General features: G+C 45.1%; 1 protein-coding gene across 1 annotated transcript in view; it reads right to left on the bottom strand.

The window, feature by feature from the left end:
* The window catches only part of LOC139280723 (protein phosphatase 1 regulatory subunit 3A-like), a 53613-nt gene extending 40341 nt beyond the window's left edge, over positions 1 to 13272 (bottom strand). Inside the window, exon 1 of the mRNA XM_070900372.1 lies at positions 12440 to 13272. Within this exon, the coding sequence (XP_070756473.1) occupies positions 12440 to 13227 (788 nt within the window). The 5' untranslated portion in view covers positions 13228 to 13272. The remainder of the gene's footprint in view (positions 1 to 12439) is intronic.
* Positions 13273 to 13498: the final 226 nt, after the last annotated feature.

The following is a 13498-nucleotide window of genomic DNA, read 5'->3' as shown; positions in this document are numbered from 1 at the left end:
GGAGGGAGGGGAGAGAGAGAGAGGGGGGAGGGAGGGAGAGTGTGTCATGTATTCAACCAGCATTGTAACCCATGTATAATCTGACCTAAGTTGTACACTGCGAGGACAATGACCACTAGGTGGTGAACTTGTGGGAGACACTCCTGACCTGGACCTTCAGGTATAAAAGGGGAAGCTCCACCCACTTCCATCACCTGAGTGCGAAGGAATAAAGGACAGGTCACAGACTGACTTTCTCTCAAGCATGGGCCTTGTGTGCATTTATACTATATACTAAGGACGTATCATTCATCCTGTCCTGTCAGACATTGTTGAGGGCAAGCGCCAGTCCCAAAATGAGTGCCATGACCGTAACTCAAAGGGAAGATGCAAAGAAATCGATGACCTTGTATTTGTTCTTAATCACGCTTTGGGTCCCAAGTGGCTTGAGGATACCATAAATGGCAAAGAGGGGAATAGGGTCATAGTGGTCAGACTTAACAATGGACAGATATGCCGCAAGCATCTGGACCAAGTAAAAAAAAGGTTCAGCATGGACACTGAGTAACCTGACGAAGATCATGAGATGTTGCCCACACCACCGCCAGTGAACGAGCAACAAGCACATTCTGCAGCATGCACAGTCCCTGCAACCAGCCCGGACGAGCCGGAATCACCACAGGTGACAGAAACGCATGCCAAGGCTCAACAACCAGAGCCCCAACTACAGCGCTCCACGAGAGAGTGTCGAACGCCTGAAAGACATAATCTTTGACCCTATAAGACGTTGGGGGGTGGGGGTGGGGAGGTGATGTCATGTATGTAACTTTCATGTAACTGTAACCTTCATAACAACACTGCATACTGTATACACCTAAGAAATGCACACCTTGACCACAGAGGGTGAACTTGTGGGAGATACTCCTCACCTGGTGATCCAGGTATATAAAGGGAGGTCCCACACAGGGTCATCATTTCTTGGTCCTGTGAATAAAGGTTCAGGTCACAGAGTGACCTTGTCTGCAGAATGTGCCTCGTGTGAATTTATAGTAGTGTGTAAGGACATTACAAAGACTATATTTACCATTGCTTGACATGGGGGCTCTCAGATGTGATAGTGAAGCCAAGAGGTTTAAAGGTTGATAGTGGCTCAGCCAGGTTTAGGTGCGAGCTTAAAAAAGCCATGCCTCGGAGGAGCAGGAATTTATACACTGCCAGAGACAGCGGTACAAAGAGTTTGTGCTGTGTGGGTGACCGAGAACTGGAGCCAAGTGTGGAGCCTCATTCTTATGTTCTAAGTTCTTAATCTACATGTTAATATTTTTACTGGATGACATCAATAAAGTCCTCAGAAAATGTCACTTGCCAACCTTCTTGGTTAGGGAATGGTAGATGACGACCTAAAAGAAGCTTAGATTCCAACAGTTCACATTTTGCCAGTCAGCATTTCTAAGGCACTTGCCACATGGCAGTATTTGCTGACAAAAATCTGCTTTTCTATTCCTCCAACAGCACATATATCTGGGTTATGTCAGAATGCTCTAAGTAGCAACTAGACAAGGCAGCAGGAAGTGACTTGGAGCAAAGACATTACCTATTGCATCCAGGCAGATCCTTAGCTCGAAGCATTTTGAGTCCTTTGTCCTTTGTCAATGTTTGCAGACAAAAATCAACACAGGATTTAAACTTCCCTAATTGCCACAGTCGCTACATTATATAAAAATATTCCGGCTACTTACAGATGCATTGGGGGCGCATGTTCCTTTGATTTTCCTCAGCCGCTAATTTAAGGTAGGTGCAAGTAAACAGTGTTTGTTGGACACTGCAGCAGCTGCTGGCGTCAGAGCGTCGGGGTGGGATTGACACAATGGCCGGAATTTTGTCCAGGTAGGCGGGTTGGTTGGCGCCTCCGAGGCGGACGGGGAACACGGGAGGCCGGTTTTGCCGCAGGCCCTGCCAACTTTAACAGCAGGGCCTGATTTACATATGAAGTCTTGGATTTCCGACCGCAGCCTGCCAGATTGAGGGGCTGGCTGGCTACAGGTGTGTAGGCCTCAGTTGCGGAGAGGAAGCGAGGGGTCAGTCTGGGAAAGGAAACAGCTGGCTCTGTCGGGGGGTGGGGGGGGTAGGGGAGGGGAGCGGCTGGCTCAGTCAGGGATCGGAGGGTGGTCTGGGGAATGGTTGTCTTGGTCAGGGATCGGAGGGGGTGGTCAAGAAATGGTTGGCTCGGTCGGGGATCGAGGGGGGTGGGGGTCAGGTAATGGCAGGGGAGGATCAGGGATCGCAGGGGAAAGTCGGGGATCGGTGGGGGTTGGAGCATTGGGGATAGTGGGTGGGGATTGGAAGATTGGGGGTCAGTTGGGAATCGGGAAATGGAGGGGATCGGCGGAGGGGGGAGAGCGGGGGGAGGGGAAAGGGGGGGAGATCAGGGATCAGCAGGGGGGAGGAGATCGGGGATCTGCGGGGGGGGTGTGGGGGCTGCATGGATCAGGGAGAGCGGGGGGCAGAGAGGATCAGGGCCAGCCACCAGAGGCTTATGACCGGCCTCAGCATCATCGGTGGAGTGGGAGGGGAAGGCCCCGTGGTGAGGAACGTAGGCCTGGGAACGCAATCGGAGGCCTCGTGGATGATCTCCGATCGGGGCGGGAGGGGAGGGGAGGGGGCGGGGCGGTGGGTTATGTAGCGACCCTTTATCCAGGAGGTAGGTATAAAGCCGGATTTCATGAAACACATGGCATTAAATTCAAAATGGAGGCTAAAAAAGAGACTTCTAGCTTCATTGTACTATTTAAATTGGTGTACCACCCACTGGGAGCAGGTTGGTTGCCCAATCCCCATCCTACGCCCGTTCCACCTGTTAAAACCAGAAGTGGGCAGGTTGGATCAGGTCAGGAATTCAATTTTTAACACTAAAACTGCCCCCACATTCCAACCTACCCACTTAATTTGAGGAAAATTCCAGCCAGTGTAGGGATGGGGCAGTTGGGTATGTCTGCTAGAGAATAGAGGTGAGAGCTTCTGGGTGCAGATGACTGATATGGGGTTAGAATGCCTGGTTCACTGTGGGGAGAGAACATAAGAACATAAGAACGTAAGAACATAAGAACGTAAGAACATAAGAATTAGGAACAGGAGTAGGCCATCTAGCCCCTTGAGCCTGCTCCACCACTCAACAAGATCATGGCTGATCTGGCCGTGGACTCAGCTCCACTTACCCGCCCGCTCCCCGTAACCCTTAATTCCCTTATTGGTTAAAAATCTATCTATCTGTGATTTGAATACATTCAGTGAGCTAGCCTCAACTGCTTCCTTGGGCAGAGAATTCCACAGATTCACAACCCTCTGGAAGAAGAAATTTCTTCTCAACTCGGTTTTAAATTGGCTCCCCCGTATTTTGAGGCTGTGCCCCCTAGTTCTAGTCTCCCCGACCAGTGGAAACAACCTCTCTGCCTATCTTGTCTAACCCTTTCATTATTTTAAATGTTTCTATAAGATCACCTCTCATCCTTCTGAACTCCAATGTGTAAAGACCCAGTCGATCATCGTAAGGTAACCCCCCTCATCTCCGGAATCAGCCTAGTGAATCGTCTCTGTATGCCCTCCAAAGCTAGTATATCCTTCCTTAAGTAAGGTGACCAAAACTGCACTCAGTACTCCAGGTGCGGCCTCACCAATACCCTGTACAGTACCTCCCTGCTTTTGTACTCCATCCCTCTCGCAATGAAGGCCAACATTCCATTCGCCTTCCTGATTACCTGCTGCACCTGCAAACTAACTTTTTGGGATTCATGCACAAGGACCCCAGGTCCCTCTGCACCGCTGCATGTTGTAATTTCTCCCCATTCAAATAATATTCCCTTTTACTGTTTTTTTTCCAAGGTGGATGACCTCACATTTTCCGACATTGTATTCCATCTGCCAAACCTTAGCCCATTCGCTTAACCTATCTAAATCTCTTTGCAGGCTCTCTGTGTCCTCTACACAACCCGCTTTCCCACTAATCTTTGTGTCATCTGCAAATTTTGTTACACTACATTCTGTCCACTCTTCCAGGTCATCTATGTATATTGTAAACAGTTGTAGTCCCAGCACCGATCCCTGTGGCACTCCACTAACCACCGATTTCCAACCCGAAAAAGACCCATTTATCCCGACTCTCTGCTTTCTGTTAGCCAGCCAATTCTCGATCCATGCTAATACATTTCCTTTGACTCCGGGTACCTTTATTTTCTGCAGTAACCTTTTGTGTGGCACCTTATCGAATGCCTTTTGGAAATCTAAATACACCACATCCATCCGTACACCACTATCCACCATGCTCATTAGATCCTCAAAGAATTCCAGTAAATTAGTTAAACATGATTTCCCCTTCATGAATCCATGTTGCATCTGCTTGATTGCACTATTCCTATCTAGATGTCCCGCTATTTCTTCCTTAATGATAGCTTCAAGCATTTTCCCCACTACAGATGTTAAACTGACCGGCCTATAGTTACCTGCCTTTTGTCTGCCCTCTTTTTTAAACAGAGGCGTTACATTAGCTGCTTTCCAATCCCATGGTACCTCACCAGAGTCCAGAGAATTTTGGTAGATTATAACGAATGCATCTGCTATAACTTCCGCCATCTTTTTTAATACCCTGGGATGCATTTCATCAGGACCAGGGGACTTGTCTACCTTGAGATCCATTAGCCTATCCAGCACTACCCCCCTAGTGATCGTGATTGTCTCAAGGTCCTCCCTTCCCACATTCCCGTGACCAACAATTTTTGGCATGGTTTTTGTGTCTTCCACTGTGAAGACCGAAGCAAAATAATTGTTTAAGGTCTCGGCCATTTCCACATTTCCCATTATTAAATCCCCCTTCTCATCTTCTAAGGGACTAACATTTACTTTAGTCACTCTTTTCCGTTTTATATATCGGTAAAAGCTTTTACTGTCAGTTTTTATGTTTTGCGCATGTTTACTTTCGTAATCTATCTTTCCTTTCTTTATTGCTTTCTTAGTCATTCTTTGCTGTCGTTTAAAATTTTCCCAATCTTCTAGTTTCTCACTAACCTTGGCCACCTTATACGCATTGGTTTTTAATTTGATACTGTCCTTTATTTCCTTGGTTATCCACAGCTGGTTATCCCTTCTCTTAACGCCCTACTTTTTCACTGGAATATATTTCTGTTGCGCACTATGAAAGGACATCCTGTTTGTAGCCGACACACAAAGATATTGCAAATCCAATATGAAAGTTTTACATATGGCACTAAAATGGCCCCTGCAGCTCTTATGATCATGGGAACAGGATGTTGGCATCATTAAAGCAATGAGTCTGGAAAGATTGATGGCGGAGATGGGCGATAAAATGAGGTTTCAAGGTTGGATTCTTTGGGAGACTGGGGGAGTTTGGTGGTGGTAGTGGACGGGGGTGGGGGCATTGGTGGGGGGAGTGGGGGGGGGACATTGTACATTGACAGCTGTTTTGGAGCTGTACCAGTTTTTCTGGGTTTTATACATTGGCATGTATGAAGAAGGTAGAAAATATAAACAATATTATATCAGAGAAGAAGCGTGTTAATGTGTTGGAGTCGACAGGTTCATGAGAGACAAGGTTATACCATAAGGAAAGCAAATGAAATGTACAGAGTTGGTGACAGAATGCAGATACACAACCGCAGAGACGTTCGATCAAAGTATGTGGTGTAGGAGATTTCGGAGAGCATGGATGTGGAGATTCTTAAGAAGGCTAGGAATGAAAGGCTGGCAGTGTGATGATGAAAATTAAGGGTGCAGCAGAGAAATTGTTGGGGTGAATTATCAAATCACCAAATGAGAATGGGTCCAGGATAAAAATGACTATGCAAATTCTGGTCATGAGTTCTACCAAGACCACTAGCTGCACTAGGCTAAGGATTAGTATTATAGGGGTTGAAACTGAGAATGAGGCCTGGCAACACTCACGACCATGACTTCTGCGGTGCAGGAAGCAGCACTTTTTGCTGCGTGTATGCCATATTGGGGTGGATGGGGAATAACGGCTGACATGAGAAAAATAACTATTACGCAGACATCCTTCTAACGTTGGAGTTAAATTGCATTATTGGAGCAGTGAACTGGAAGCTTTAATCTGTGTCTAAACTATGTTTCCCCTAAACTACAAGTTCTTAATGCTAACACTGGATGTAAAAGTGAATAATTCTCTATTAACCAGCATTAGCAAAATGTTTCCTTCACCTCAATTATAAGTTAGTGCTAGCTAGAAGATGAACATTGGGGAGCCAGCATATTGACTATTAAATATTTCTATAATTAATGGATGCCATTCAACCATAGTGATGCCAAGTCTTTAAAATAAACATATATTTTCCCCATAAATAAAATTGACTACACTCTGCTATGTTCCATGCCAAATATTCTGTCAACTTGGTAAGCATAAAATGCATGTCTTTTGTATTATCAAGGAAGATATTTATTCCAATTAATAATGTTTGCAAAGTTTAATCAAATGGTATCTGAATGTTTTTTTTCAACCAGAAATTCTTTATTTTATTGGTTAATCATGGAAACACTGTCATTTTAACTACATTGTTAGCATTGCTACTTGCACTTCTGCACCTGCTTACACACTAAATATTACAATATCCAGCTCTACATCTCCACCATCTCCCTTCACCATGCTTTCACACATCTACCCGATGTCAAGTCAATGATGAATCAAAAGTTCCTCCAACTGAACATCAGGGAGACCAAGGCCACTATTTACACTGCACAGTTTCTACCTGAAGTGGCGATTGGGGTCCTATTTATGTCATAGCATCTTGATTTCCATGTTAAAAAGGATCAGTGCTAGAAACAGGTGGGCACTTTGGACACCCAGTGCAAGACTTTTAATCTATTATAGATATTAATTTATTTCTCCAGCTAGCTACGATGCAAATTCCATAGGAACATAAGAACATTGGAATTACTAGACAAAAAAAGACTAAGGTCAATCTACTTTGCCTTCTCCCATCCTTGTAGTCACATGATACAATATAATGGAGTTGTTGACTAATCATAGCAATGAATCTCTATCAATTAGTCTACAACAGACCCAGAGATGGCACAAGGCAAACCCCAGTAGTGGAGAGCTGTGGGAACCACAGGTCCAAAGTCACCTGTTCCTCTGCTTAAACATGTCATGTCATGCTTTTCATCATCATAGGCAGTCCCTCGGATTCGAGGAAGATTTGCTTCCACTCTAAAAATGAGTTCTTAGGTGACTGAACAGTTCAATACGAGAACCACAGTCCCTGTCACAGGAGGGACAGATAGTTGTTGAGGGTAAGGGAGGGTGGGATAGGTTTGTCGCACGCTCTTTCCGCTGCCTGCGCTTGTTTTCTGCATGCTCTCGGCGATGAGACTCGAGGTGCCAAGCACCCTCCTGGATGCACTTCCTCCACTTAGGGCGGCCTTTGGCCAGGGACTCCCAGGTGTCGGTGGGGATGTTGCACTTTATCAAGGAGGCTTTAAGGGTGTCCTTGAAACATTTCCTCTGCCCACCTTTGGCTCGTTTGCCGTGAAGAAGATCCGAGTAGAGCGCTTGCTTCGGGAACAATGTGGCCTGCCCAGCGGAGCTGAGCGAGTGTGGTCAGTGCTTCAATGCTGGGGATGTTGGCCTGGTCGAGGATGCCAACGTTGGTACGTCTGTCCTCCCAGGGGATTTGCAGAATCTTGCGGAGACATCATTGGTGGTATTTCTCCAGCGACTTGAGGTGTCTACTGTACATGGTCCATGTCTCTGAGCCATACAGGAGGGCGGGTATTACTACAACCCTGTAGACCATGAGCTTGGTGGCAGATTTGAGGGCCTGGTCTTCGAACACTCTTTTGCTCAGGCGGCTGAAAGCTGCTCTGACGCACTGGAGGCAGTGTTGAATCTTGTCGTCAATGTTTGCCCTTGTTGATAAGGGGCTCCCGAGGTATGGGAAATGGTCCATGTTGTCCAGGGTCGCGCAGTGGATCTTGATGACTGGGGGACAGTGCTGTGTGGTAAGGACAGGCTGGTGGAGGACCTTTGTTTTATGGATGTTTAGTGTCAGGCCCATGCTTTTGTACGCCTCAGTGAATATATTGACTATGACTTGGAGTTCTGCCTCTGTATGTGCATAGACGCAGGCGTCATCTGCGTATTGTAGCTCGATGACAGAGGTTGGGGTGGTCTCAGATCTGGCCTGGAGACGACGAAAGTTGAACACTGGTTCTATAGTTTAGTTCCACTCCAGCGGGGAGCTTGTTGAGTGTGGGGTGGAGCATGGCAGCGAGGAAGATTGAGAAGAGGGTTGGTGCGATGACGCAGCCTTCTTTGACCCCGGTCCGGATATGGATTGGGTCTGTAATGGATCCATTGGTAAGGATCACGGCTTGCATGTCGTCGTGGAGCAGGCGGAGGATGGTGATGAACTTTTGGGGGCAGCCAAAATGGTTTACAGTGTCAAAGGCCTTTATAAGGTCAAAGTAAGTTCACAAGGGTTGGTGCTGTTCCCTGCATTTTGGTTGCAACTGTCGTGCTGTAAAAATCATATCTGTTGTACCCTGTAGGGGACAAAATCCACATTGTGACTCCAGGAGGAGCTCCTCAGCCACAAGGAGAAGACGGTTGAGGAGGACTCTAGCCACGACTTTCTCAGTGGTTGATAACAGGGAGATCCCTCTGTAGTTGCCACAGTCGGACTTGTCCCTTTTTTTAAAGATGGTCACGATCACTGCATCTCTGAGATCTCCCGGCATGTTCTCCTCCCTCCAGATGAGACAGATAAGGTCACGCATTACCGCCAACAGTGCTTCTCCGCCATACTTCAATGCCTCAATGGGGATTCCATCCGCTCCTGTAGCCTTGTTGTTCTTAAGCTGTCTTATGGCTTTTTCTATCTCATGCAGTGTTGAGGTTTTACTGAGGTGGTGGCGGGTAGCATGCTGCGGGATGGAGTCGAGGACACTCGAGTCAAAGGCAGAGTCTTAGTTGAGGAGATCTTCGAAGTGATCCTTCGAATGGGCCCTGACTGCCTTGATATCCTTGATGAGTGTTTCCCCATTCTTGACCAGCAGTGGGGTGGGGCCTTGGATGTTTGGGCCATAGGTGGCCTTGACTGTGGTGAAGAATCCTCACACATCATGACTGTCGGCCAACTGCTGTATCCACCATCCACCATCTGTTCTTTAGGTCCTGAGTTTTTTGTTGGACCTCGGCCTTAAGCCATCTATAATGCAGCCTTGCTGCTCCCGATTTGGGCTGTTGTTTAAGGCTCAGAAATGCCCTGAGCTTGCGATCTATTGACTCTTGGATCTCCTGGTCATTCTCATCAAACCAGTCCTGGTGTTTCCTGGTTGAGTGATCAAGCGTCTCTTTGCAGGCACTGGTTATGGAGGCCTGGAGGGTAGACCAAGCGCTGTAGGCATTCTGCATCTCGGGGTCATTATAGTCGAGCAGGTGCCAGTGTTTGGAGCGAGGGTTTTGCCACGATGCCATATACTTGTCCCTGCTGTTACTCATATACTATACACCAAAGTGTTATTTTCTAAAAGAAATTCATCTACTTTACATTTAACTGAATCAACACTAACTGTTTTGATTACTAACTAATAATACTAACTAACCTCAGCTGTTTATTACACTTCTGGTATAACTTTAACACTGGTGTTTAATTTTCTCATGTTAACTCTCTCTATGACATGGGAGAATTTACTCACCAATCAAAATGTGAACACGAGATGCTGGCATAGAGAGACCTAAAGCTAGTTGTTTCAAATTACCAAGATCTGGACCGTTACTGATAAATATCCTGGGCTGAAAAGATATAAATTGTAATGCTAAAAATGCTTTATCATTTTATCGAATTCTTTCTTTTTTTGTTTAACTCTTTTTATTTATATATATAAGTATATCATATTTTGCCAGTTATTTCACAAACTACAGTGTAATATAATTAATTTGTAATTAATCGTTACAATTAGTCTAGATGTCTTGTATTGCCTTTTTAAAAACATTGAAAATTTACTTTACTCCCATTCTAAAATAATTTTAATATTAGTATTGTAAAGAGTCCAAGTATTTGTCTTCATGGGTCATATTGGTGCATGCCATGGAGTTTTAGAAAACACATATAATGTGTATTCCATGTTTCCTTTCATTTGTATATATTTCAATTTGCTGTCTCAAATCACCCTCCCACTAATCATGCTATCTCCTGGAAGTGATAATTAAAGAGAAAAAAAACTAGCAGCCAGTTCAGGAAAAACTCTGGAAACTTCCTCTTTGACTCATAGAATTACATAGAAATTACAACATGGAAAAAGGCCATTCAGCCCTACCAGTCTCTGCTGGTGTTTATCCTCCATACAAACAGTAGGTCTAATCCCTGTTCGCATATCCCCTGCACCGTGATCATACTCTACCCAACCACCGTCTGCCCTGCCCCACAATTGGATCCTCCCGACTACCTTCTGCTCTCCCCAACCACCTTCTGCTCCCCTCAACCACCATCTTCCCCCTCCCATGATTGGAAGCCTCCCCCGCAATTGGACGCCCCACCTTTGGCACCACCCTGTGATCAGACACCGCCCCCAACCCCTGTGTTTGGACCCCCTGCGATCGACCCCTCCCTGCGATCGGATCCCCCCCCCGCGATTGAACCTCTACTGCAATCAGACCCCCCCCCCCCCCCCTCCATGACTACACGGACCCCACCCCACTAGATCTACCTGCTTGCTTCCCAGCTCGGCTGCGGCCTTGAATTTCAGGATTTCTCACCTGTCAATCAGGCTGCATGTGGGCGGGAAACCTACAGAAAAAAATGTAACGTTGTCCTGCAATTTAACTGCAGGACATTCGAGAAACCCGTTCTTCTGTGTTTTGCGACCTCAAAACAGCCTCTTGCCCCCTCCCCACCTCTGAGCTAATATCCAGCCCTATATGTCTGATCTCCAGTCCTGCCATCTCTCTCCATCTCAAATAGCCAATCTAACCTGACAACCTCCAATATCTTATCATTTTAAAACCTCTATCATATCCCTCATAAGCTCATGCTTCTACTCTTGGAACCTATGCTCATGTCTAACTCAAAGGTTATGTGTTATCCTGGTCCCCCTCCATCTTATCTAGAGTCTCAATATCCTGTGTTATCAATGTTCTGTGCTCTAGGCAAGTAGATTATATACAAATGCTAAAATACCAACCATAAAATTAACTTTATATAGAAAGGTACAACTTGTAACGTGGGGTTTATATTTTCTTATTAACAATTGTGTTTCTGTCATCATGAATTAGTACTGGCAACTGCAACAGACAGCTATTCTCCATCCAATGCAGAGGAGATGATAGATGGCTGGCAGTAAATTTCAAAACAGTAATTCAGTCCAGCAGTTCTGATGCTGACAATGAAGCCGAACTGGTTCATGATTGTCAGAAAACCCCAGAAATTGAACCCCTGCCTTGAACAAACTGTGACATTAATTATTCACCCAGCTTTCCTTCCAATGTTCTTCTCTATCACTTCTATCCTGAAAGGAAGAAATAAAGAACTTGTATTTATATATAGCACATTTCACATCGTCAAAATATCCCAAAGCTCCTCATAGCCAATGAATTACGTTTGAAGTGCTGTCACTGTTGGAGGCGAATATAGCACAAGGTAAGATCCCACAAACAGCATATTAGATCATTGACTAATGAATCAGTTTTTGGTGGCGTTGGTGGAGCATAGACTATGACTGAGCATGGATATAACAGCAAAGCCCAAACCGTCCTCGCATTATTTGTGCTCGGGTACACGTCCGGCAGGATTCATTACAGTGATCAGGAGTAGAACTTCGGCTCTTTTTTCCTTCCCTAGTCAGATCAATTTTAGCATTGTCACTGCCTTCAAGGTTGAGATTGACTAACTCAGCACAAGTCAAAGATCAAACTCGGACCTTTCTGGTCTGCTTCGCTCAGTGACGCACCACGTGGTACATCAACCTCATTGAGTTACGAATATTGAGATGGTATGATATGGGTGAAAGGGTAATAAAGGCATACGAGCTATGGAGGCTTTGCATCATATGAGTGATATCACAGTAATGCATTTTGTCAGAACACAGGAAATAGAGTACATGCACTATATATTATTGCACATCTAAACAACAAAAACAGCCATTTTTTTTTATCTGCGTGGTATTTTCAAATTAACTCACTGAGCCCCCACCACCCCCCAACTCAGCAGAAAACTATTTTCATGGGAAATAATTATTTTTGATAACTCGTCAATGCTGATTATAGAGAACATTTTAAACGTTCTTTATAAAAAACGATGAACTACAACTTTGTCACGGAAATAACAAACGGTGATTAACCCTTTGGGTTTTTGAAAAAGTGGCGCAATGCAAAGGTTGGAAATGAAATCAAACAATTTTAAATTTGCTAGGGTCCACTCAATTATTAAAGTCATCTCACCCATATGAAGTCTTTAGGCAGCTTTTTAAGTTACGATCATCGAGTTCTTCTTGAGCTTTTTCGTTTGTGTTCGGGTCATCCTTCTTGTGACATAAAATCACGTAATTTTTGTGATCGTTGTTTGCCCAGTAAATACCATCTCGAGTTTCATAACGGATAGCAAATTCGACTTTGGCTCCGTCTTTCCGATAGGGGGGAACTAACACAATTTTAAATGTGAACTGGTCAGTTTCACCGTCACAGGAATCAGCCACATAATCAGCCAATATGTCAAAGTAACTCTCCCAGTGGTTTAATGTCATCCGGATATACACCAGCTTTTCATACGATATGTTTAGTACACGAATTACTCCTTTCATGCATGTTACACCCGGAGGAAACTCTGTTGATTCTAGTTCCACTTTCTGGGCATAAAGTTTCTGCATCAGGTCCCCAGGGGAGGATGGTAACTCAAAAAGTGGCAATAACAGACATTCTTCAAGAGGTGGCCGCTCATCCTGTGGTTCGCCGCCGAGAGTACCAGTGGGCATGTCCCATTTGTCATATTCTCTGACAGATACAAGTTCCAGGCCAAATGCATCAGCAAAAGAAACTTTTCGATTGAGAGTTAGGGGAGGATCTGGCCCCTCGTCTGAAGAAGAACTCCGTCTTCGTGGAAGCGGGGAAGATTTTGGCTTTAGCCAAATTTCGTTAGTGTCTTCTTCCTCAGCAAATACGTCATCTTCAGCTGGCAGATCTAATAAACTGACTGCAAAATGCTGCTTTTGGTCGTTTTCGGCTGACTCCATTGGTGTGCTTAAAGTTTACTGAAGCAAGATCTCTCAACTAGTGGCTGTAGATATTTCAGGCAAACAAATTTTAACACAACGGCTTTGGTTACAGTTGACATTGTAAAATAACTCAGACCTATTAATAGCTCCACTGGCTTGTAAACTATGCTCGTCTGCCTTCACCAAGATTTGCTTCTCTGAAAATCAATGCTGTGTTTTTGGCTCTGCACAGTGCAGAGAGTTGGGCCAAACCTCGTTTTACAGATAACACAAAAGAAGCTTTAACTGT

The sequence above is a fragment of the Pristiophorus japonicus genome, chromosome 15 (genome assembly GCF_044704955.1).
Source record: "Pristiophorus japonicus isolate sPriJap1 chromosome 15, sPriJap1.hap1, whole genome shotgun sequence".
Classification (NCBI taxonomy): domain Eukaryota; kingdom Metazoa; phylum Chordata; class Chondrichthyes; family Pristiophoridae; genus Pristiophorus; species Pristiophorus japonicus.
This window is presented reverse-complemented; position numbering and strand designations above follow the sequence as displayed.